This window comes from Catharus ustulatus, chromosome 21, assembly GCF_009819885.2.
Source record: "Catharus ustulatus isolate bCatUst1 chromosome 21, bCatUst1.pri.v2, whole genome shotgun sequence".
NCBI lineage: Eukaryota > Metazoa > Chordata > Aves > Passeriformes > Turdidae > Catharus > Catharus ustulatus.
In genome coordinates, this window is record NC_046241.1 from 604,557 (window position 1) to 631,210 (window position 26,654).

At 48.0% G+C, this 26,654-nt stretch overlaps 1 protein-coding gene across 6 annotated transcripts in view; it reads right to left on the reverse strand.

Moving 5' to 3' along the window:
- EXD3 (exonuclease 3'-5' domain containing 3) overlaps positions 1 to 26,654 on the reverse strand; it is a 256,655-nt gene that overhangs the window by 198,355 nt on the left and 31,646 nt on the right. For all 6 annotated transcript variants that reach the window (XM_033077471.1, XM_033077473.1, XM_033077472.1 and 3 more), the window contains one exon: positions 2,665 to 2,777. In XM_033077471.1, coding sequence (XP_032933362.1) covers positions 2,665 to 2,701 — 37 coding nt within the window. In that variant the 5' untranslated portion in view covers positions 2,702 to 2,777. The remainder of the gene's footprint in view (positions 1 to 2,664; positions 2,778 to 26,654) is intronic.

Consider the following 26,654-nt stretch of genomic DNA (forward strand, 5'->3'; position numbering starts at 1 on the left):
AACCCCAGAAAGGCACATCTGACTGGGAAAAGGAGGTGCTCTTGCAGGTAGTCAGCACAGTTTGAGCACTTCTTCAATGAAAGAAAAATTTCTAATATCTTATCTGAATCTCCCCTGTTGCAACTAAGGCCATTTCCTTTTGTCCTATCCCCTGGCACAGGGCAAAAGAGACCAAACCACCACCTCACTACAACCTCGCTTCAGGTATTTGTAGGGAGGAATTTCCAGCTCAAGGTTTGTGAGGTTACTAAAGCCATACTGAAAAATATAAACACAAATAGTTGGTTTAAAGAATGGTTACAGAGCAGATAGATCTGAAAATATGACCCAAATATTGTACTGCAGCATTTAAACAAAAGCAGTGATACAGAGAAAAAGATCCCAGTTCAGTTCTGAGACTCTTCTTGGTGAGAATCCTATTCAGCAAAGGTAATCCAGTCAAAGGTGAGGCCCCTACCTGACTTAGTTCCTCTTTCTTTAGGGCATCACAGTTGACTTTACCTCAGCACTGCCTTGAAGAGCTTACAGAAAGCTCTGCCTCTGTCCAAGCACCCACAGTGACCCACACATCACCTGGGGTGCTCTGCACCCCAGAGCATCCCCAGCACGTCCTTGCACCACCAGCCAGCAGAGCAACTCCTCAGCAAACATCTGCCCTTTACCTCCTTTCCTCCCTTTCTCATTTGCTGAGATATTTCTTCAAAGGGGAACTTTGATTATTAAGATAGTTAATGATAAAGGGAACAGCAGCAAATGTGCAGTGCCTGCTGCCAGAGCAGGCTGGCTGGTGCTGGGCTCCAGGGCTCTGCTCCCAGGCTCTGCTCCTGCTGTTTATCCCAGCTGGGTGTTTTCCCCTCACACTCTGCGATTGTTTGGCTGGGCTGGTGATGGATGGTGGAGAAGGTTGTGTCTGGAAATGCTCCTAAGCCATCAGGAAGCTGAGGGGGCCTTTGCCAGCACTTCCTTCCTGCATACAAGAGGAGGACAGAATGGGAAAAACCTTGGCTGTCTCTCACCCTGAGAAAAGGTCTCCCCTTCCAGCTGTATTACAGTAACAATATTTTAATCTTGCATAAGATTGTAATATCCTTCCTCTCTAAGTATAGCTCCAGTAGCAGCTCAGAGAATGAAATGAACCAACAATGTAAAACTCAATAGGTGGTGCTAGAAGCTGAGCAAATGGAGGTCCACATTGGAAGATCTCTATCTTCATCCAGGATATAAATCACCAGTGATCACACCTGTCCAATCCCAGGACTGGACTCCAAGAGCAACCAGGACTAAGCACTTCAACAGGAGGTGTAAAATGTACATAATTGAGACATTGAAATGTGTCCCTCTGGAGAGATTCATTCCTGTGCCTGTTTTAGAGAGTGGATCTAAACTCAAACCACAACTTTTATTACACCTACAAAAAATAAGGCTGCAACGAGCAATCTATGAATATTCTGACCAGACATTTCTCACAAGCACCCAGATGTGTTACAGAGACTTGGATGTCTTTTTCCCCAACCCCAGCCTCTAGGTCCTTCTGTGCATGATTCTCCATGACCTCCTGATGTGTCATGATCACCTGTTCACAGTAATAAAAGTACATGCTGAATATTAGAGAATAGATATTTCATGCTACCACAGGAATTTTTCTAAAATTTTCCCTTTTTGAGCCCGAGATTCAAACCCATAGACAATGGCAAGGGCTTTAGTGTAGGCAGATCCTCAAAAACCCAAACTGCTTTGCCCCAGCTACGTGGCCTGGGACAGTCAGAGAGGGGCACATGGATGGTGGCTCTGAGGCCCCTCTCCCTGCTGGCCCAGCAAGGGGAAATCCCAGCAATCCCCTCATTTGTCTGGGCAAGTTTGCCCAAGCCAGTCTATAAAAGGGAGGAAGAAATTCTCAGGACTCTTGACAACAAAAGAAAACTCCCCAAACCTGTGAGCAGACAGGTCTCCTAACAGCCTCTATTTCTGAGGAAGGCCTCAGACAAAAAAGACCTCACCCATGAACAAAGAGTGGGGAACAATGGGAAAAAATAGCCCTCACTTCAGAACTAAGAATGCCCCTTGACACTTCCAAAAAAGCCCAAGCTGAGCAGAGCCTGGGAGGCTGCAGGCACAGCCCCTGGCATCCGCCTCTCCCAGCATAAACTGCCAGCAGTGCTCGGTGAGGCCCAACTCCCACAGCCAAAGATGGGGGTGGAAGAAGAGAGTAAATTTATGGCAGGTCTGAGCCCAAAGTAACAAACTCCTGTCCATCCAATCTCTCCAGCAAGGGACCCTGACTCTTGGACTTGATGGCACATACCTGACAATGGCGTGTTCACATCTTCTCTTACTGCAAAGGGTAACCAATCACCAAAGCAATTAATGAGAAAACTAAGTTATGGCAAAAAGCAGAATGATTTGTCTAACACATAAATAAAACTCCTGTGTTCTTCTGAGCTGGTGAGAACTCATAAAAAAAATTACTAGAAAAATTTTCAACCTGGACTAGAATTCTAAGAATGCTGATAGCCAGATGTGGACAGGAAACCTCAAAGAGCCAATAATCTTTATGGCATGCAATTTAGCATTGATTCACGTTTTGCTTTATTTGTGACTCAGCATTGTCCTCCAATAGCAGTAAGAAAATAAATGGAAAGCAAATCATGCTGAATGAAAACTCACCCGTGGGCTGATCACTTGAGTAACTATCCTGATTCATCCTCCCAAAGGCAATACCAGATCAGGATGCTGAGGTTGGAGGTCTAAACTCAGAGATGCAGCCCAAGCTCTTGCTTCTAGAAAGAAAATATACAGTTACTGTCAAACTGTAGGAACTTCATCCTGTGTGAGAAAGGGAGTATCTTGTGTGTGGTCTGTTGCCCTTGAATTTAGCAGGAGAGTGGAAAACCTACGTGCATGTGCAACTTGGTGTAGGAGCCATGAGACATGGCCTGAAGATCATAGAATGCAATAGGAAACTGAATCAAGTCAACCAAGAAGCACCAGAAAGTGGCATCTGAGATCACATGGAAGGTAAAACAACATGGAGTTAAAAACACAGCTGGAATAGGTCGAGTTCCAGACTTGAACTGCACAAGCAGGAGTCCCTAATGCTCTCTACCTGAGTAGCCAAACAAAACTCCTGCACAGGGTGAAGAGTTGGACTCAATGATCTTGAGGTCCTTTCCAACTCAGCAGATTCTGTGATTCTGTGCAAACCCCAGACCTACTTAACCCCAATCTGGACAAACAGGCCATGTGAAAGTGTGTTTTTGCCAAAGCTACACAGCTCCTCCTCTTTGTTTGCTTGCCCTTCCACTCATCATCACATCTTGACTGTGGTAGAGTTGGGAACAGAACCGCTGTCTCCCAAATCCCAGTCCAGTGCCTTAACCACCACATCCTTCCTGCTGAATCACACTGCAGAAGATTGTTTATCAGGAAGGAAATTCCCCTTCGAGAACACTCACTCTGAGTGTGCTGGTGGAACACAAATGCTTAGAAAAACACAAACAGAGGCAATAACAAGTGATTGAAGTCCCTGTACTGGCTGGAGGCACAGCAGCACCTTGGGTTTATTGTGGAGCAGTGGAAACAAGGCCCCACAGAGCAGGACATGGCACAGAACATGTGGAGCATCCAGATGGTCTCCCAGGAACAGCCTCCTGCGCTCCAGAGATGATCCATGACTCTGGAAGTCTCTCCCCCACACTCAAGCACAAGGTGTATTTCACTCACGGCCATTCAGAAGGTTTGGATTCTCAGAAGGCACTGGGAGGGTCACCTTTGGGAGCAAAGCTGCCAAGTACAGACAGCTGTGGATGTGATCCAGAGGGTCAGAATTACCTCAACATCAAAGGGTCCTTGCTTCCCTTAAGGTCTTTAGCTCCAAAATAAATTTTAGAAAAAGCAGGGTGTGTATGAAGGGAAGATACCAAAAATGGAACAAAAATGTTTTAGCCTAACACACTTTACCCATTGGTCTCCTAGAAAACAAAAAGGACTGTAATTCATCCATGATCTGTCAAAACCCCACAGAAATGGCAGATTAATGGTCCAGGACTCTGAAGAATTTGGCTGTGCTCAGCAGCTGGGCAAAGGGGAAGAATTTCCCCATGCACAAAGAGTGGCTTTCCAAGTTGTGCCCCATGCGACCCCACCACAGTAACCAACAAATACAGGCTTGGGCAGACAGCAGAGCTAGGACTGGATTTCAGGACACCCCCTTTAAATATCATTGTATGGGAATTCCAGCAGGACCTGAGAACTCCTGGGGGACAGGGAACCAAAGCCTTCCTCTCAGCAGCATCCTGGGATCCCACCCGGATCTAGAGCAGCTCTAACAAACCCCAAGATGGGGCTTCTACTACAGTAGAAGTTTCACACCAGAAGACACTTTGAGGCACTTCAATTCCTTTGAACAGTAAAAAGAGTCAGTTTCTCCTCAGGGCTTATTTTGACCTTGACATAATCTGAAATCCCTCAAGCCTCGGTTTTTTGACATCATATGAGAGTAATTCAGGAATTAACATGAAATGTAATTCCATTGTTCTCCATTCAAAAGGCTATTTTCTCATTCATTGCCTGCTATTTTTGGCATCAGGATCCAGTTTGTAGCTTTTCCCATTAGTTATAAATCAAGTGTGCCCAGAGAGAGAAGGTAACTGCATGTGCTCAATCCTGCAGGATGCTGTGATTAGTATGCAGGGGTGGGTGATGGCCCAAAAAAAAGCAATTGCTGGAATGGGTGTCTCCTGCTTGCTTCAAAGAATTCCCTGCATGGAAACCCAGTATGGAGCAGCCAAAGACAAAGGCTTCTGCAAAGAGCTGCCAAACTGCTTGGCCAAGGACTGCAGGCTTTTCTCCACAGCAGGTGTGGTCACTTTGAAACTCTTGACTGTGATGTTGAGCTCATGGCTGGTACCCTGCAGGAATGCTTTGCTTTATATTCCAGCAAATGAGCTAAGGGTGCACACAAGTCAGCCCAACAAAGTGCTGAGGCAGGATGGATGAATGGATGATGGATGGATGGATGGATGGATGGATGGATGGATGGATGGATGGATGATGGATGGATGGATGATGGATGGATGATGGATGAATGGATGATGGATGGATGGATGGATGATGGATGGATGGATGGATGGATGGATGGATGGATGATGGATGGATGGATGGATGGATGGATGGATGGATGGATGGATGATGGATGATGGATGATGGATGGAGGGATGATGATGGATGGATGATGGATGGATGGATGGATGATGGATGGATGGATGGATGGATGGATGGATGGATGATGGATGGATGGATGATGGATGGATGGATGGATGGATGGATGGATGGATGATGGATGGATGATGGATGATGGATGGATGGATGATGGATGGATGGATGATGGATGGATGGATGGATGGATGGATGGATGGATGGATGGATGGATGATGGATGGATGATGAATGGATGGATGATGGATGGATGATGATGGATGGATGGATGGATGATGGATGATGGATGGATGGATGGATGGATGGATGATGGATGGATGGATGGATGGATGGATGGATGGATGATGGATGGATGATGAATGGATGGATGATGGATGGATGATGATGGATGGATGGATGGATGATGGATGATGGATGGATGGATGATGGATGGATGGATGATGGATGGATGGATGGATGGATGGATGGATGATGGATGGATGATGAATGGATGGATGATGGATGGATGATGATGGATGGATGGATGGATGATGGATGGATGATGATGGATGGATGGATGGATGATGGATGGATGGATGGATGATGGATGGATGGATGGATGATGGATGGATGGATGGATGGATGGATGGATGGATGGAGGGAGGGATGGATGATGAATGGATGGATGATGGATGGATGGTGGATGAATGGATGATGGATGATGGTTGGATGATGGATGATGGATGGATGATGAATGATGGATGGATGGATGGATGGATGATGGATGGATGGATGGATGGATGATGGATGGATGGATGGATGGATGGATGGATGGATGATGGATGGATGATGGATGGATGATGGATGGATGATGGATGGATGATGGATGGGTGGATGGATGGACGGACGGTGTCTGACACCTGCCCTGCCTGCAGTTCACACCTGCCCCAGGGGCAAAGCAACCCTCAGGTGGATTGGGACAGTGTGAACAGAGCTCCCATTCTGCTTCCTCAGTAACAGCTGAGGACACGATCACTGCCAGACAGGGAACTGGGGGCCCTTCACTGGTTTCCTTCTGAGTGATTTCAGTTCAAGGAGGACCATTATTGGGCTAGAGTGAAAAAGGTGCTTCTGACCCATGGCGGGAAAAGCAGGAAATCTCCCTCCTGACAGTCTGTTAACTCTCCATGGGATCAGCTCTGGGTTGGTATCTCAAGCTCTGCCTGAGCTGGTGCTTCCCTTAATGCTCAGTAACGTGGTGAAGTGACTGTATAAAAAATCTTAGCTCTCCTCAGAAAATGTCCCCAAAACAAAAAAGGAGGTTTCTATTCTGCATGAGTATGGAAAAGATTTGAAAATGCGAAGTGAGAGTAATTTAAATATTTAGAAACAAGAAAACAAGCAGTACTTATTTGTAGGCCTCTCCATACAAGGATTTTGTAGCCTACTTCATATTTTTACAACATTCCTTTTATTGCTTTGGTGTTACAGAACATAGAGGCACACACAGCAAAAGATATCACATAACCACAGAAAATACTGAGCTGGAAGGGACCTGCAAAGTTCATCCGGTCCGGCCAAGACCCCCCAACAATCCCAGCCTGTCCATCCCTGGCAGCGCTGTCCAAACGCTCCTGGAGCTCTGGCAGCCTCGGGGCCGTGCCCATTCCCTGGGGAGCCTGGGCAGTGCCCAGCACCCTCTGGGGGAAGAACCTTTCCCTGAGCTCCACCTGAGCCGGCCCTGGCCCAGCTCCAGCTGTTCCCTGGGTTCTGTCCCTGTCACAGCCAGCAGAGACCGAAGCTGGGTCTTGGGAGGAAGCTGCACATTGCTCTGAAGTCTCCAGTGAGATGGACTCATCCCCAGAAAAAAACATGAGTTAGAAGATGGGTGAAGGAGCTGTGGTCCTAGGAGTGCCTGTAAAAGCATCCTCTGAAGACCACAGGTGTGTTTTCATTGGCTTTTATGGACTTTGGATTCTGTATTCAAACCCAGTTTAGCTTCAGATTAGCTCCCATAAGCTACAAACTCAGCACTTCATTCTTCATAATGCCCCAGCAAAGCTACACCACTCAAAATCTCTTCTTAAATTCTGAAATCTCAGGCTGCAGTGTCACAAATGACCTGCTTGCCAAGCCCTTTCACAAACCGTGTCTGTAGCATACGTTCTTTCAAAGTGGGCAGAAGTGATGAAGAGGCTCAGCCTCTCCGCACCTCAGGCTGAAATGCAAATCGTAGTTCCACCTCATTTTACAGACTTCCCTTTATCACATAAATCTTTAACTACTCAGAAATAGAAACTTCACTTTGCTGTGATAAAGATATGGAAAAAAAACACTGACACAAGCAAAAAATAAAAACGAAAATTCAAACCAGGCAGTGCTCAACCAGTGTCTGCCATGACTCTGGGCCTGTGTGAAGAACTCCAGGCTACCTCCCCTTCCCTTCAGGGCCCTGAATCCAGCAGGGCTCCAGGAGCTCCCATCTGGACAGGACTGCTCAGCACTGCCAGGACCACTGGCACAGCAAAAGCAAAGGGGCCAGGACATGACCCTGTCTCCTGTATCAATTCATTTGATTGGAGCTTATTCTAAGGAGATCACTTCACTTGAATGGAATTTTTATTAAATGATTATTGACTTTTGATAATTTATGGGAATAATTTAATAATTTCGCACCATTTGTGCCATACTATGATTAATTGGAAGTGCAGAAGGCTTAAAGCAGAACTCATGGCAGGAGGCAACAGAGTCATACTGCTCCAGAGAACACCCCATCTCACTAGCTCGCACATTAAAACTGGAAAGCACCTGACAAAACATCAACAGATGTCTGTCAAAGTCTGTTGGATTTTCAAGGCCATCCTCTCATCTGGTGAAGCTCGCCACATTGATAGGAATGTATTTTTCATGGAATTTCTGTCCAAGTTCTTAACATCAATAAGCAAATTGTTGTGACACCAAGGGCATAAGTACAACCTGAACCTCTGGAGAAAGCCCTGGATACCAGAGACTGTATCTCCCTGCATGACTGCAGAGTTCCACGGCCCAGCTCTCCCTGCTCATTTCACTCTTCTTACCCAGCAATCACCTCCAGCCACTAGGAAAGCAAACCCTGGGACACAACCAGCACACCTGGAGTGGCTCCGGACAGCACTGCCAAGGCCGTGCTGGCGCTGGGGCGGCTCTGGCCGTGCCGCAGCCTCAGAGGCTCGGGCTCCGATGTGCTCCCGGTGCATTCCCGGTGCGCTCCCGGTGCGCTCTGAGCCCGGAGCAGCAGCGGGGCTCGGGCACCCTCTGCTGACAAACCCGCGCGGAGCCGGGCTTCCTTGGCTGTATGAATAGCCCGGAGCTTAACATGTTTTATCTGTTTGCTCAGATATTTCTGTAAAATGACACTGATCACAGCAGGCCCTTCCACCCCGGGCTTTGTCTACGCATAGTCCGCACAGTGACATGCCCTACTCTCCTGTCTCCGGGGTCACCTAAACCCCCCGGGTTACCTAAAACCTCTGGAATTTATTGTCCTTTCCACCTCCTAGCACTACCCAGCTCCCTGCAGGCAGTATCGATCCTCTGCTTTATTTCTGAAAGGTTTGTACCTGGGAGGGGATCCCTCAGCCACCCGAGGGAATCATCCCTAGAAGGGAACTTCGAACCCTTCCAGTCCCACCACTGCAGATTTCCTCAGCAGTCCCCACGCCACCCGTGGCACACAGCAGCTGTGACCCCTTCCTGTCCCTGAGCACAGCACAGCAGCCATGGAAGAGGAAGCCGGAGCTGTGCCTGGCAGGGGGGCTCCGTGCCACCCCCTCCACAGGGCAACCTGGCACCGAGCAAAGACAGGGAGGTGACCACACACCTCCTTGGTCACACATCTGACATGTCCAACCCCCCGAGTGCCACACTGAGACACCCCAAGGTGCTGACTGCGACCAGTGACACACACCCTGCTGAGCCAAGTCACAGCGTGCTGACCCTGCTGTGCCGCATGGGAAGGTTCCTGGGGAATAATGAACACCAAGAACAGAAAATTCTGTGTGAAGGCAACAGTGAAACAGAAATCTGATAGTTTGGGATGTATTAATTTCAGAGGTTGATTTTCAGTCTTGTTATTGTCTGCATTTTTCTGATTCTTGCTTCTCCTGTACCGAAGGGAAGGCTGTGAGGAGGTGACAGCACACCCTGGGTAAGGCACAGAGAGCACACAGGCTGAACAGACTGGCACTTTCTAGTGCTATTTCAAACCCATGCAGGCCATACTTAACCTACCAAAGGGTCTGCACTTCAGGAGAAAGAATCTCAAAGGATCATTTCACTTCAAACCAGCACCTTAAACAAACAAACAAAAAACAAAACAAAACCAAACCAAAAACATCCCCCCAAAAAACAAGGAACAACTTTGGAAATAGGCAACACAGGATTTCTGCCAGAATCAAAGTGTATATTAAAATTCTCAGCAAATAGAAAAATAGCTCAGTTGAAGACACTTCACAAATTTCATTCCAATTTTTGGCTACTACTGAAAACCACTATAATATAGAAAATTATGGAAAACTTTGAAATGCCAGAGGACTAAATAATCAGGGTGATTGTAATAGTAACATGTAAATCCTTCTTACGAGGAGATCCAGCAGAGTTACTTTAAATGCTGAAAACTCAGTCTCTCTTGACTTCTCACATTAGAAGAATTTACTTGGCTTGCTTTTTCCCCCTCCTAGAACAGTTCTGTCAACACTATGAACACAGCTCCACTGGGGACTCAGTGTAGGACTTCAGCATTTGCCAAACAGAGCCAGGTGAGTTCTTCAGACACTTTGACTGCTGCCCAGCACTTGGATTTCAAGTTTAGGTAGCACTGTTAAGCCAGTGTAACCAACATCTGTCCAGTGTTCTCTGATGGAGTGTTTGAATGTTCCCTCCTGGATCGCTGAGGAAGCTTTATTATCTCCCATAAGCATATTCACTTTTTTTTTTTTAAAGCATGAAGCATCCTCCAAAGTCTGACACTTGTAAAAGGCTTGGCTGGACAGGCTCTGGCAGCAGTGGCTGTGGCAGCTGCAGCCCTCCTGTCACCAGATGTTTGTCCCACCTTGCCCTGCCAGGACAGCACAGCTGGCTGGGTGCCTGCCTACCCGAGGCCTCAGCCTGCAGTTCTGGCACATTAATGAGAACAGTGGATGAAAGGATTTGTACAAAACCACTGGGCTCTGGGCTAGCACACAGCAAGGCACGAATCCCTGAGTGCAGTTGCTGGGAAGGGCAGAGCAGTGACACAGGGACACGGGCTGAGCTCAGCTCTGGATGAATCCCACACCTTGGGGTCTGTCCCCAGGGATCACCCAGAGACACTCTGCAGTCACACCCTGCTGCACAGTTTTGGGGTACAGCTGTGTTGGTAAAAGTGCAGTAAATGCAATCACCTCCTGACTGACACATGCTCCAGCAAATTCCTGGACGAAACAGAGAGAATTTCATGAATCATGGCATTTACAGAAGAAGGGAGGGAGGAAGGTTTATCTTTAATATAAGTACCTTTTTTTCCCCCCTTCCTCTTCTTCTTCTTCTTTTTATTTATTTTTAATAGTGTTGAAGCTTTCCTTCTCCCCAGGGTTTTGCTTGAATACCTCCAGATGTAGATGTGACACTAAACAAAAAGCTTTTACAGGATAGATGAGTACAGTAATTTCACGAATACAAGCCGCACCAATTTGACCAAAATTTTGGTGGAAACCCGGAAGTGCGGCTAATATTCCGGGGCGGCTAATCTATTAACAAAATTCTAAAAGCTGCCAACACGGAAGTGAGAGCCCGCGGCAGCCCCAAGCCAAGCTGGAGCCCGGCCGGCCCCGGCAGAGGTGGGAAAGCCTGGCAGAGGCGGGGCCAGCAGTGTGGGGGCGGGCGGCAGAGCCTGAGCCAGCAGGGCGGGGCAGGGAGGGCGGCAGAGCCTGAGCCAGCATGGCGGGGGAGCCCGGGAGAACTGGGGCTAGCAGTGCAGGGGAGCATGGCAGAAGCAGGAAGGCCGGCGGGTGGGGCTGCCTGGCAGCGGGGGAAGCCCAGCATAATCGGGGCCAGCAGCGTGGGGGAGCCCGGCGGTGCGGGGGCCTGCAGTGCCGGCCAGGGCGAGGAAACGCGGCGGCGGTGCAGACGGGAGGGGGCGGCCGGCGAGCCTGGTGGCGGCGGCGGCAGCCCTGCCGGCGGGGCGAGCGAAAGCGGCGCTCGCGAAAGCGCCGCCCGGCGAGCGAAAGCGCCGCCGCTCGCGAAAGCGCCGCCGCGAGCCGCGAAAGCGCCGCTCGCGAAAGCGCCGCCGCTCGCCGCGAAAGCGCCGCCGCGAGCCGCGAACCGCGAGCCGCGAGCCGCGAAAGCGCCGCCGCGAGCCGCGAGCCGCGAACCGCGAGCCGCGAAAGCGCCGCCGCGAGCCGCGAAAGCGCCGCGGGTCGGGCGCGGCGCGGGGCGGGCGCGGCGCTCGCGAGGCGCGGCGCAGGGCGAGCGAAAGCGGCAGCGGGGCGGGCGGCGAGCCCGGCGGCGGCAGCCCTGCCAGCCGGGCGAGCGAACGCGGCAGCGGGGCGGTGCTGACGGGAGAGGGGGGCCAGCGAGCCCGGTGGCGGCGGCAGCACCAGCCGGCCAGCCCCGCCGAGCCGTGGCGCTGAGCTGGGCCACCCGGCCCCGTCGGCAACCATGAGCCGGCCGAGCCTTCCTGGCCCCGCCCCGAGCCAGTAAAGCCCGCTATGCCGCGATCCTGTTACTAATTGGCCAATTTGTGAAAGCTGCGCACGGATTCTCGCGACGAACGAAAGTGCGGCTAATATTCGGGGTGCGGCTTATCTATTGACAAAGACAGCAACATTGTCGAGGCACCGGGGGTGCGGCTTATAATCCGTGCGGCTTGTATTCATGAAACTACTGTAATTTTAGAAATCTGCCAAATTTTCTCCATCTTGATCTGCTTCTCTCCCTGATCTCCCTTTCCATTCACTCACAGGAGCTGAAGCTCCATGTGGTGCACTTCTCCTTGATCACTTTCACTCCAGCCCATGTCTAACCATGAATCAAAGCAGAATAATCCAAGGATTTCCTCTCAAATCACCATTTCCTCTGTTTTCCCTGTTACTAGCATATCCCTCAGATCCCAACTATCTGCAGCTCCTCATCTTCCGCCCTGGCTGGGAGTTCCTCAGCAGCCAGAGCAGAGTCAGCAGCCCTGCAGCCTGCACAGGTCCCAGGACCCCCTCAGGGGCATGGGCAGCTCCTTTGCTTCTCCCAGAGACGCTGCTACTATGCCTTGCAAACCGTGCCACAATTCAGAAGTTCCACAAGCTATTGGCATTTTCATTTCCAGGTTCTTTCCATGTTTGACTCAGATCTGCTGAGTTTTATCTCCCTGAGATCTGATATACTGGGTCAAAAATGAGCAGCTACTTGTTTTAGTAAGTTTTGCCTCTTATTTCATTCCTGTTTGCCTTTTGCCCACATCATTGGCCATGAGTCCTTCCCTGCCCTGCAGGGAGCATCCTTGTTGTTGATGGCAGCAAGGAGAGGAATGCTGGAGGGCAGGGAGGGTGGAGAGGCAGGAGCTGCAGCACAGATCAGCTGCAACATCTGGTGATGGCTGAACAGCTGGAGGAGACAGTGGTTTGTTGTTGCTGAAGATCCTGACTGCTACTTGGAATATAAATTATGGGATGACTGCTGGTCTGAGACCTTGACCAGTCACTCTGGTTACAAGATCATGCCTTACAATGCACTGGTGGCTTTGTTTCCCCAGCCTCGGGAAAGACCTGTGTCCTGAGCAATCCCACCTGCTGGCACCTGAGGGACTGACACCCTCAATGTCCCTGTTACTGCTTGTTCTTCATGAAAAACTTTAATTTCACTGTCATCGCCAGATGACCTCAAGGTCAATTAGGGCTGCTTATCAAATTCAATTAAGTCTTTGTCAAGCACAAACCCAGTGCCTGCAGCACACTCTCCTTGTACACTTCCTCACACTCAAATCCACAGTGAGAGAAACAACATTCTGCTGGAGTGCAGGAACAGGGTCCAATCCCACAAGGTCAGGACAAAGCCAAGTCAAATTATTCATCACACACTGTGCACTGACTTTTTATCTCTTCCCAAGTCATGTCAGTTTTATCTCCACCATGCCTGATAATAAATTGCTTTCAAAACTCCTTCATGGGTAGTTGTTCCTCACACTTTACATCCTGAACAAGCTTAGAGACCTTCTAAGCTCAGACCTATACATCTTGTCTAAGCTTATTCAGGAGGTAAAGGGGTAGGGAAGCAGGTTTTGAATGCAGTGATTGATTAAGCCACCAATGGGATTAGCAAGGTCACCTTTGGTGGCATAAATGGCTTTTACAAGGGATGTTGGTTTGAAAACAAGTTTGTAGAAGATACTATAAATAAGGAGAGTCATGAAGTTTTGTTCTCCTGGCAGCACTCTTGGAAGGTCACACAGAGAAACCACTCCTGAAACTCCTGGGTAGGGAGCCAAGTTTTTCCACACGTCTGGAAGATGGGTCTCCAGCAGCCTTCTCCTCGCCCTTTGGTCCTCCTGCCTCACCCCCAACACTTGAGTCAGACTGGGGAACAGAGCTCTCCAGTTGAAAGGTTCAGGTTAATTTTCACAAGTGTTTTGAGCAGCGACACGCACAGCCACTGTGAAACATCTGCTCAGATAGGAGATCTCAGTAGCTACAGACGTCTCCACCACTGTCTTCAGAAGCTGAGAAAAATGCAGCCTTGCCCTGCTTTTGGACTGTTCCACATCCACAAACATTATTTACCTGAAAGGCATGTGTTTTCTCAGCATGATTTATTAGCTCTAGTTAGAGTTTAAATGATCATGCTCTAATTTTTCAGAAAGTACTACAATTTATGCATAGTTTTAACCACATTTTGAAAAACCTTTAAATAGTGATGAATCGACCCATAAAATAATACAAATATCAGAATCAACATATTATTCTCCCTGCATGGGCAGGGGATATCTGATTTTTGGCTGCCAAATTATTTGGCATCTGAACAACTGGCAACAAATTCAAAGTGAAACAGCAAAACTGTGGGCAACCGCTGGCAAGACTGGGATTCCTCCCCTTCGCATTTGGACATGAAATACCATGTCTGCTCTGGGATGCTCTAATCTAATTCACTTGTTCATAGCACAGCAAGTCAGCTCCATCAAGATAGTTTGTGTCTGCACTGCTCTGCCACAAAGCCATGAGCACCTCTGCTGTAAAGCACGACAAACACACAAGTCCTCACTTGATCAAAGGAATCACTGGATAGAGATCACACCCTGTGGTTCTCTCCTGCCTCACTCCCCACTGGAGTCTGCAGATGCCTACCAGAAACTGCAGGGGCTGAAAAACAAACCAAAGGGAGCCCTGGTGTCTCCTCTGGTATCACCAGCCCAGCCAGCCCCACTGCTGGGGTGATGCTGGGTGACACCTGCTCGTGGTGGGCTTTGAATGACCAGGATACCACGGGCTGTTATCAGCACACCCCAGTTGTGTGAAAGATCAGCTCCTCGGCTTCTTCCCTAAGCCACCAGCAGGCTGCACGGTGCACAGGGTCATCCAAAGGATGTGATAGCAGCAGTGTTGGGTGCTCTGGCTGAAGCCACAACACAAGAGTGTCCTGCTGCATCTCCTTGGCTCCTCACTGCTCACCCTGCATCTCTTTCATGGCCACATGCTGTCATGGAAGCTTTGACACCTGTATGAATGTGAGCAGCAGAGCAATGTCTCTTCTGTCTATATTCCATGCCACAGATGCAGCATAGAGTGGGGCAGGAAGCCCCAGCACAGTTCTCCCTGCACCATGAAGGGAGATTCCAGAAAAAGGGCAAGAAACAGGAAAGGCACAAGGTGAAAAGATTCAGCACTGCTGCTTGTCGCTGTCCTATGTGTTCCTCGTCTTGTTTGAGGTCACTGGATTCAGTGATGACCTACCTGCACCTCTGCAGGTGATCCTTTTGCCAAGCTCAGTATAACCCTGGGCAGCTGCAGTCCCTCTTCAGGGACTTTCCTCAGGCTAACAGTAGAGATAAAGGAAAATTGTTATTTAAACTCATTTTCAGAGAGGAAATTTCTCACAGACTGATGGCAATTAAGGAAAACATTATTTGATGGCTGAGGAAGCCACTGATTTGGTTCTCAAATAGGGCTGGATTACGAAGAACTGCCACATCCCCCACTCTGTGCAGGTAATCCTGGTTGCACAAGCACATTCCTCACTGTGCCCCTCAGTTTCTCCAAAGCCTCTGGGACACAAAGAGGAAATCAGAGGCAACATGCTGAAAATGGAAAATTGCAACCTCCTAAAAATTATGAAGCACTCAAAATGGTAAAACAATATCCTTTGTCAAAGTGTGGGTGGTGGAGTTGGCACAGCTCCTACCAAAGAGGAACTTGATCTTCACTGGTACAACAGCATGAAGCAGCATCCTGTGCTGATGAGATACTCAGCCTGAATTTCTTTCAAGATGCCTTTGCCACCTCTTTTAGCTTAAGTCTGTGGAAAACAGGAAGAGAGAAGCAGCCTGGGGCAGCAGTCACCTGAACCAGAGACACCACAGGGTGCAGTAAGAGGAAAGCTGCTCATTGACAGAAATTGAAGGCTGTTTGTTTTTAGCGGGAGGAAGAACATCTTATAGGAAGGTGTAACAGGAATTTAGAATCATGGAATGGCTTGGGTTGGAAGAGACCCCAAAGAGACCCTAAGTGCAATGGACAGGGAAAACTTCCATTATCCCAGGTTGCTCCACTTCCAGGGATGGGGAGCCCACAGCCTCTCCAGGCAACAATGAGGCACCAACCTGGGGCTCCAGAAACTCCCACGAGATTTGCAGACAGCAGGGGTCAGCTGTGAAGTCCCTGCCCAGCTCCCCTGTGGCACTTTAAGCCCCACACTGAAGGGTAAAGAAAGAGCAGAAAGAGGCCCCAAGAGCAGCATTTGTGCCCTGATAACATCTTCACAGTTCCAGGCTGCAGCTATATTTGTACATTTTAATTAACCTGGAGAAAAGCTTATTTTACACAGAGTTGGGACACACTTGCAGCCCTCTAAGACAGGAGCACTAAGAACACTACGAGAACAAATCCCAGTCTGAGAGGGAGGAATTCTGCCCTCCGCTTCCCTCAGCTCCATCATTGTCCCTGCAGCTGGGGATGCCGAGGGCATTGCTGTCCCTGGCTGACACACGGCACAGCCTCTCCACTCTGCACAAAAGAGGAAGGTGGCAACAGCCAGCCACAATGATAGTCTGTCCCCAAAGCTGGACAGTTAATCCTGATGCACAGCCCTCCTGTGAATGTAAAACATTCCTCCAGCCCCTCTCTGGCTGTGGTCAGACAGCTGATGGCACATGCTCTGATAGAGCAGCAGGGTTTCTGCTGGGGCCACAGAACACTACAAAGAGTGAAAAGTCTCCAAGAAAAAAAAAATAAATAAAAAAACCCACAAACAAACAAAAAACCAAAAATACAACAGGAGGCTTAAACCTTAAAAAACAAATGCAGACACTAAGTGGTTTGAAAGTAAGATACAGCTACAGAACATTTTAGATAGATTTCATTTTAAAAATTGCATTTTCTACAACATTATTTTTTATAACCCAAAATGTGTTGTGTGTAATTATTTGAGTATTAGGTCACAAAGGCAGATACCAATTTAAACCCAAGCAAACCAGTGCAAGTTTAGCAGGATGTTAAACATAAATATTTAATGGCTGTGCTGGAATACTTTCTGAAGTACTGAATATTGATTTAAATTCTATATACTACTTGCTTTTGAGGAGTTACACAGATAAGAATCAATGCTAACACCAACATTGCAAGGTACTAGTTAAATCCACTCTCTACTCATTACTTCTGTATTTCAAATTGGACTTTTAAGGTCAAATTGAGAAGAAAGGTGAAGCAGGTGTAACACTGTACCCACAGCCACTGCACACACTTGAAATTCCACTGCTTCACACCCACTTGCCTATGCTTAATTACCTCTTTACACAGATTCTCATTCTGGTTCAGTTCAGTGTGTGGAATTTAACCTGGCAACACTTGCACAGATTAAAATTAAGAATGGAGCAAGGGAAAAGCTATAACAGATAAGAGGACTAGTAATACCAGAATACACACATAAAAACAATATACTTCCAAGTACAACTCACGTTGCCTCTGTCTTTCTGAACGCTCAGAACTAACTCACAAGTCAGCTAAATTATAATTCTGTTTCTCAGACAACAGAAATTCAATTTAATGTGCTCAAAGTAGGAAGCTCTGAGACTTGGAACAGAGCTCTGGAGACCTGCGATGCTCCTCGGGAGAAAGGAAAAGCCCAGGGCTCGCAGGAAGGACGTGCCTGCTGTACTAAAAGGCAGATGCCTTCAGGGCACTGTATGCTCAGTCATCTCTTTATCAAACCCTTAACTAATTAAACAATCCTCTTGTCAAAGAGGACAGTCATTGTTTGTGTGACCGATGCCCTGTAAACATAACAGGATAATCTGCCTTTCTCCTTTTTCTCTCCCTCGACTCTCCCAAACAGCTGGGGGATGCGCTGCCCGCCGGGAAGCCAAGGCTCATCTGTCGCGGCCGCACGCAGCATCAGAAGCCAAGCTTAGGACAATGACGCCTCAGACACTCCAACAATCCATCTGATCCTGTGCCATCGGAGAGTCCCCGGCCGCGGCAGGGCTGGGCAAACAATCGGGGGGGAAAAGAAAGGATTCCTGGATAGAACAGCCAGTTAAAACTGTATTGATCTACAACAAACGATGCTCCAGCAAAAGCATTGCCGGCATCCTCCTCCGACTTGGTCCCAGGGAAGAAAGAGTCTGCAAACACCAAAGCTTTGGTCAGATGGCACCAGGCTTGCTCTCACATCTGCACAGCACAGCAGCAAAAGCTGTTCTTCAGCTGCTGGAAGCTCAGCAAGTCCCACGTTCAGAGCCGGCTCCAGCCCCGCTACCCGAGGGAACAGCTCAGCTCTCAGTAACCCCGTCTGTGGATGGGTCATGACCAACAGCAGTTAGAGGGGGCAGCTATTTTCTCATGTGAAACGAGGACAGTGTTTCAGTCGGTTGCAAAATCCCAATGTTTTCCCCTCTCTGTATTGCTGATGTGGGGGATGTCTTCCCCACAGCCGACTCCGCTCACCCCTGTCAGCAGAGCTGCACAGCTCTGTCACCCCAGGGATAACCAGGACAAAAACCATTACCTGTCTCATCCCTCTTTCATCAAGGTGTATGTTTTTCTATTTACACCACAGCAGCAGTCTCTACTGATTTACTGTAAGAAATTCAAACTACCCAGTGCTTGAATTTTTGAATTAAAATGCAGTGTAAACTGAAACTGAAATTAATCACTATTACAAGGTGCAGATTTCATAGGGCTGTCATTTCCCGGAAGGAAGCAGAAAGCAGGTGGGTAGGCAGCCCTTTCCTCCCAGGTGAGGCTCCCCAAGCCCTGGGGACACAGACTGGCACAGTCCTGTTGTTCCTGTCCAGTGTGCTCTGGTGTCAGAGGCCACACACAGCTCCACTGACCAGAACAGGTGACCACGCTGTCGTTGATCTCAGGCCATTCACCTGTATGTTCTGGTTTGATTAAGGAGGGAACATGGTGTTTCTGTGAGGGGTGAGGAGGAGGAGAAAGGGGCAGTAGGAAGGGCTGAATAACATCCAAATGTGAAAACCCTTCAGTGCCCATCAAACGTGTGAAGTGGTCATGGCCCGAGGCTGCCACAGCTCCAGGAGCATTTGGACAGCCGATGCACAGGGTGGGATTGTTGGGGTGTCTGTGCAGGGACAGGAGTTGGACTTGATCCCAGTGGGTCCTTCCAGCTCAGGGCTTAGGGTGATTCTAACAGAAAGCTTAAGGTCCTCCACAGTCAAATGCATCCTCACGGTATTGTCCGAATTCCCCAAACCTCCACTGACTCCTCAGGCAGTGCCTGAGCGCCATCGCAGCAGAGAATGGGGAGGACAAAGGGCTTAGCACAAGAACAACTCTGATCTTCTCCTGAGCAACAATCCCCCTCACAGCCCAGCTTTGAGGAAAAATCCCCTGCCCTGCTTCTCCACAGAACACTTCAGACAGGGTTCAATAGCATCCTAGAGCCCCACTCCTGGCTAAAGGTGGAGTGAAACATCCTCACCCCATCACAGAGCCACAGCAACAGCACAGAGTGACAAACTCCATCTGTGTGCACGCCCTGTTGAGGAACTCACGGATGTGTCCACGTGTCCCATCTTCCCTCAGCCCTACCTTGGACATGCTGCCAGTTGGCTTAAAGCTCCTCCAGAGGAGACACAACAGTGCTGTGCCCTGTGCTCAGAAGGGAATGAAACCCAGGAGACAGCACGTACAATGCAAAGTCTTTTTGCACCTCCTCTAGGCCACAACAGGGAAAAAATAATGTAAAACTGCTCTATTTTTAACCTACCACCAAGAGAGACTTCACAGAGCCATGTTCAAATCTGAACAAGCTCCTCATTCCAATCCAAGTGAAACTCAGCAAGCGTAAAGCAAACATCCCAAAGGGAATATATCAAAGCCAAAATGATGTTATCCTAGCAAAATTGCAACATTTTCCATATCTGTAACCAAAGAAATTGCAATATCAGCCTTAAGGTTCTTTTTCTTGCTCTCTCCCTTGCTTGTTTTCTCCCTCCCTACCTCATCACTGCAGCCAAGTTTCAAACAATATCCATGAAAATAGCAGCTTTCAATCTGTTCCTGGAGCAGCCAAGCTAATGAGGCCACATGGCATCCCAGGGCACTCTGGAGGGAAGGGCTCACACTGCTTGTTACTGCAGCCAGTGCTGCTTTCAAAAACGTAAAACATTTCATAGTGGCGAGCACTTCCCTCTTCTCCCCCAGTCTCCAAGTAAGAGAGAGTTCAGACTTTCAAACACATATTGTGGAAAGAATGAAGTAGTTCTAGAAAAAATGAAAGACCGGTTTGCCTTTCAAAATTTAAAGATTTATAGATCAATGCAAATATTTTTCAAAAAAGAAAAAAATAAAAGCCAGCAGAACACTCCCACGAGTTCTAGCACAACCATTAGAGAGTTGTAGAAACAAGTACCTGTTTTTCCTGACCTACATTTGCAGGCTGGCAGGAAATCAAAGTTCGTGTCAGATTACAGCAGAGTTTGAACAGACTTGTATGTGCCCTCCAATCTCAGCTATTAAATCTGTTTAGGCCCTGAGAGTGAATGTTTAGTATGAAAGGTGCTGCTTTCTAGAGTGACACATACAGGGTATTACGTGAATGCAGGCAGGTTGTCTTTTGGTTTTAACACTAGAAATGGGAATGGATTTTCCATAGGAGTTGGTTCAACTAGAGACATTTTCCTTTCCTTGAACTGCTCCATACATTTTCTCTTATGTTTACCATAAAAGCCATGTGGTTAAGCAGGCACAACCACAAAAACCCAACGTGGAGCTTTGTCCCGAAGGCCTGGCTATGGAACGGCTCTACAGGCGAGAGCTGCCTGTGTAGGCTGGGGTTGGGAAACAATGGCACCCAGCAAACAGCACTGGGGTGAGGAGAGATAGGGACCTACAGACAGAGCAGACCAAGGACAGACTCTCACCTGCACCACTCCTCACCCCAGCACAGGCAGCCATCCCTCGGACTGTTGTTCCCTGAGTGGGGCTATGCTTTACCTGCCTCAGAGCACAGCCCATTCCTGCATTGGTAATTTCAGAAGGGGTCTGGCCCATGCCAGGCAATGGAAAAGGCTGCAAAAATGGGAAGCTGACACAGCATCACACTCAGCCTTGGAAATAAACCCAGTCTTTCTCTTACAGCAGGAGAAATTTTTTCCACTCAAGACCACTGAAGCTACCACAGAGAGCTGGGAAATAAGGCTGTTACTGATCTACGGTATTATTGCCAGGTCCTTACTCCTACAGATGCACCTTTGCCACAACAGTCAAGTGACTATGACCTGCCCCAGAAATCAGGGTCTGCAGTGAAGATGAGTTCTTCCTGCTTCCAACTGGCTTAGAAAACACAGCAGGAAAAGAAGGCCTAGTAATCCAGATTTTCCAAATATCCAGGGAAGACCGAAGCCCGTGGAATGCAAAGGAATGGACACCTCAGCCACTTATATGAACTCCCATGCCTGATGATCTGAGATCATCTGGTTTAACATAAGCTTGCAAAAACTGTGTGATGGAAACACATTGAAAGTTTCCTTTATTTTCATGCCCATTTTCAGATCTCTGTCATTTCACAATATCCATATTTCACGAAAATTAAAACCACTGTGTTGCAAAAGACATTCAAGACAAAAGTTTCAATTAAGCCTTTTAAAAGATGTTTTTCACAATTGTGGCAGAAATTCTTTAAAACTGCATCTTCCCCAGGCCAAGTCAAACGTGCCTGAGAAGCTGCAGATGCAAACCCCCAGGAATGCACTGGCAGCAGAATTCCCACCTTTTCACATCCATGTGAATAGGAATTACCTATACTAACCAGCCTCAGCTTAAAACCCCCATGGCACTCTGCTGAATTCCAGCCACAGGCTGACATAAAGTAAAGGAGCCAGACATCCATCAGCAGCAATCTGAACAGCCCTGTGTTTTGGGGACTGCTGGTTTTGCTTATGTTTTTTGATTTATACCTTATAACTGCAAAACTAATGAGATTCTAATGAAAAGTGGGACATTATTCATTTGGGTTTCCCCCAGGAGGTTCAGTTCATTTCCAGCAAGCATGCTGCTCATTAAAACGGGAGGTAATAGTTTTAAGAAGCTGAAACACGAACCTGTTCCCATTTGTGCATGGTTTGAAATGACACAGTGGTTTCTGCAGTTGACAGTTTCACTGTCTTTATTGACATCATTTTCATCAGATAAATTTTTAAACTGGTGACTTCTAAATAAATAATAAACATCTAATGTGCATATCAAGTAACATAATAATTTTAAATATTTTTTTTAAAAAGTCAACCCTCTGCATATTTGCTGCTTCCCTGCCCTAAACAAATCAAATGTAAATAATAACTAAAATATAAAACTACTTGCAATTGTTTTTAAAAAATTGAATGGTACTAATATTGAGAAACTAAGTAGTTGCACAGATCATTAAAAATATGTATCTGTATACTTCTCCTTACTGCAAAGGCTGAAGACATAACCTCAGCTATCAGACACTTCCAAAGTGTATCCATGAAATACCAGCACCAGGCAAAGGACCTCTTTGAAAATCCTTTCCTTAGTGACCCACAAGTCAGTAGCACAGAGGTGAAGCTGCACACTTCTAAAACTCTCTGGAATAATTGTTCCTCAGCGATACACCTCCAATCTCTGATCCCCTGTGGGCCTCATGGCATTCGTACACAACCAAGAGTGCTTTGCTTCACTGCTTTCCATGCCTGGTGCAGCTCAGACAGTGCAGTGCTCCCATCCCTCCTACACCAAAGCCATGAGAAATGAAACACTGAACCAGAGCTTTTTAAAGGGCAATTAAATCAGGACATGAGGTCTGGAACATGGAGCATTCGAACTGTTTGTTCATTAAGGCCAAGGCAGTGGGTCCACCAGTTACTGGAGGTTAGGGACTCCAAAGTGGCAGTGTTGGCTTTCCAGCATCCCATCAACTCCTGACTCCTCCAGACACAAACCAGAAGTGCACCAACTACAAATTAGGGAGGGACAATTTTAATAGTTCAGTCATGAAAGCTCATTCAGTTCCTGCCTCATGGCTGTATTGCACAACCCAAATGTAAAAGGATTTTGATTCCAGAGGGAAGCTTCTCTGGAGTTTAGGCTTTCCCAGCCTCTCCCCTCCAGTTTCTTCTGGTGTCTCTTAAAGAGCCAGGCTGGGAGAGCTGGGGGTATTTAGCTTGGAGAACAGAAGGCTCCATAGAGACCTCAGAGCCCCTGCTCTGGAGAGCTGGAGAGGAACTGGGGACAAGGGATGGAGGGACAGGACACAGGGAATGGTTTCCCACTGCCAGAGGGCAGGGATGGATGGGATATTGGGCAGGAATTGTTCCCTGGCAGGGTGGGCAGGCCCTGGCACAGGGTGCCCAGAGCAGCTGTGGCTGCCCCTGGATCCCTGGCAGTGTCCAAAGCCAGGTTGAACATCGGGGCTTGGAGCACCCTGGGATAGTGGAAGGTGTCTGTGTCCATGGCTGGGATGGAATGGGATGAGTTGTAAGGTCCCTTCTAACCCAAACCATTCCATGGTCCTATGATTCCTTCTCTTCCCAAATGCTATAGGTTGGGCACTAAAGCATCTGTGTCATTCAAGCACTCCACCCCAGTAAACAGCATCACCTGTGGGCTTTAGAGGAACAGACAGCTCAATCTGCTAAATCTTGAATACCATTTTCTTTCTGGAGAAAGATAAACAGTTCAGTAAGTGATCCTGCAGCATTCACTGAAGATGAATGTCCCACAAAGCAAGCACAAGAAAGATAAGTGGTTCCACCCAACTGAACAAGCATTTCCTCCCAGTCACACCCTCTGCACATAAAAGCAGGAATCTTTCTAAACTCACACAAGAACAATTCTAGTGGAAGGTCACAAACAACAACAATGGATAATTAAAATAATAATCAGGCTTAGTAAGACAAAAATTAAAAGCAAATTGCTCATCATTTTTTTTCAAACTGCCCAAGCCTCAGCACAAACATGTTTTGGACAGAAGAGGATTTGAATTTAAAGATTAGAACATGCCACTGTTCATCACCAAAAAAATAGTCTCCCAACTTTTGCTGCTGTGGGATTCACTGTGGAGCAAAGGGATTTTGTAGGACAAAGGAGGACAGTCTTGCTGAAGATGTAATATGCAATATATTACACACAGGAAGGAACCCTCGGGCTGAACACATCTATAGCTTGGAGCTGGCTCACGGCTCATCCCACCAGCAGTGGACTGCCCTGAGACTCCTTGTGTGTCAGTGTTCCTGCCTTGGAGATACAGGAATGGGACTGGTGTTGGGAATACCACTGGGATAAAATAGGGAAAGAAGGGAAAGGGAAGGGGAAGGGGAAGGGGAAGGGGAAGGGGAAGGGGAAGAGGAAGAGGAAGAGGAAGAGAAGAGAAGAGAAGAGAAGAGAAGAGAAGAGAAGAGAAGAGAAGAGAAGAGAAGAGAAGAGAAGAGAAGAGAAGAGAAGAGAAGAGAAGAGAAGAGAAGAGAAGAGAAGAGAAGAGAAGAGAAAAGTTTTTCTTGAAAATAGAACCAGTATGTTTATTTGGAGCTTTCTGTGAGGAATGAAATCAGATGAAGAACAAAGACAATTCTGCAGAATTACACCTGAATTTTTAGACTGAAATCTTCTTCACAAGCACTGCCACCTTTAGAACAGAGGGAGATGCACCAAAACATACCAGACTGAAACTGGAAGCCATGGGCTGAGAGTGTACCAGGTAGTGCTAGCTCTAGTTTTACATGGCAAACTGAAACACTGAGGGAGACAAGGCATTTTCACTGCCACGAGGCACATGCACACCTTCAGCTCTCAGGATCAGGGAGTTACTTCTTATTCTGTAAAGCACTCAACTTAATATATACCAAAGAGATATTGGTACAGTTCCATGTTTGTCATTGAATATCTCTCACTAAACTACCCCAACCAGGCTGGTGGGAAAAATTATGAAAGATTTTAGGCAGAGCAGCACATTTTAGGTAATGGAGCTGAAGGAGAGATTTTGTGTCATTTAAACCTCCCCCTCTATTCATTGAGGTTGTTCTACAGCTTATAAACTACTTACCTGGCTGTTTCCTCCCTAAAGAGGAACCCCTCATCACAGCTCTTCTTCACCATTCCTACTCCCTGACACTACCCTTACTGTTGTTTAGTCCACAAATCCCTTCGTTTTTTCTTTTCAGGGACAATTTAACTGAAACTTTGAACATTACTCTGAGTGTACTCAGCTTCCAGACCTCTGTCTGAGACCTATATGAAGGAATTCAGAATAGAAGTCAGGTTTTTGTAGAACGCAGAATTCCCTTTTCCTTCTGGAATACACCGCTCCATGCCCTCTGCATCCCTTGCCTGGGGTGACAAGTGAGGCACAGCTGTGACAGACAAGAACTTTCTTAACTCCCCACTCCAGAGCACATCCATCTTCAACACTGGGAAAAACAACTGTTCTTAGGGGAAAAAGGTTGGTATGTGGTCATGTAATTAAAGCCTGTCATAACTCACACCCACATTGTGGTAGGTTAGTGGTGTGCAGGCATCCTTAGTTCTGGCATTTCCTCAGTTTAGGCTCCTTGCATTAGAAATCTTAATACTGTTTTTATCATACTGCACCATAAATTACTGTGCAGAAAAAGTAGCATCCTTAAAAAACAATTCTTCAGCATGAAAGCCCAGCTCAATGCCTTGCTAGAATGCAGCCACAATCCCTGGCTCCTCATTCATAGCCCAGCCCTGGGACAGCAGCACATCTGTGAACAAGCCTGAGCACAAGAGCACTCTCACTGTGCCTGAAATGAAGCACATGATGGAGCAGCACAGTCTGCACAAACCACAGCTCCAGAGAGAACCACGGGCTGAGATCAAAGAGAGAAACTGGAAAGCAACCGGATTCCTAAAGGACTCGGGCTGACAAGGCCGGCATTTTCGGCAGTACAGATATCCCAACGCCCTTTCTGTATTCTTAGAGCAGACAAATGAAGAATAATATTGACGCCATCGGCAGCAAGGGGAAGATAATGGCATTGCTCCCTGGGGATGCTGAGTGCTGGGCGTGGGGCAGGATAGGGCAGCAGCCATGGGGCTGGAGCAGAGCTGGTTGTTAAGGGAACAAGCAGGAAAGGTGAAACAATGGCTGAGAGAAGGAACATCTCAACAAAAACGCACCAGACTGTGTGCGCTGGGTGTGCGCTGCGAGGAGCGGGAGCACGACCCTGTGAGGCGTCACGGCCCAGGCCGGGCTGCGGGGCGGAAGGAGTGGGGCCAGCGGGGCCTGGCTCAGGCGGGGACAGGCCTGGGGGGGATGGGGGCAGAGCCCCAGAGAGCTGGGCCCTGCAGCCTCCCAAACCAGGGAGAAGAGAGAGGAACGTGGAAATCAAACAGTCCCAGACTGCTTTGGTTGGAAGACACCTTACAGCTCATCCCATTCCATCCCTGCCATGACAGGGACACCTCCCACTGTCCCAGGCTGCTCCAGCCCCAATGTCTCCAACCTGGCCTTGGGCACTCCAGGGATCCAGGGGCAGCCACAGCTGCTGTGGGCACCATGTGCCAGCCCTGCCCACCCTGCCAGGGAACAATTCCTGCCCAATATCCCATCCATCCCTGCCCTCTGGCAGTGGAAACCATTCCCTGTGTCCTGTCCCTCCATCCCTGGTCCCCAGTCCCTCTCCAGCTCTCCTGGAGCCCCTTTAGGCACTGGAAGCTGAGCTCTCCCTGCAGCCTTCTGTTCTCCAGACCTAATCCCAATTCTCTCAGCCTTTCCTCCTAGGGCAAGAGCTCCAGCCTTCTC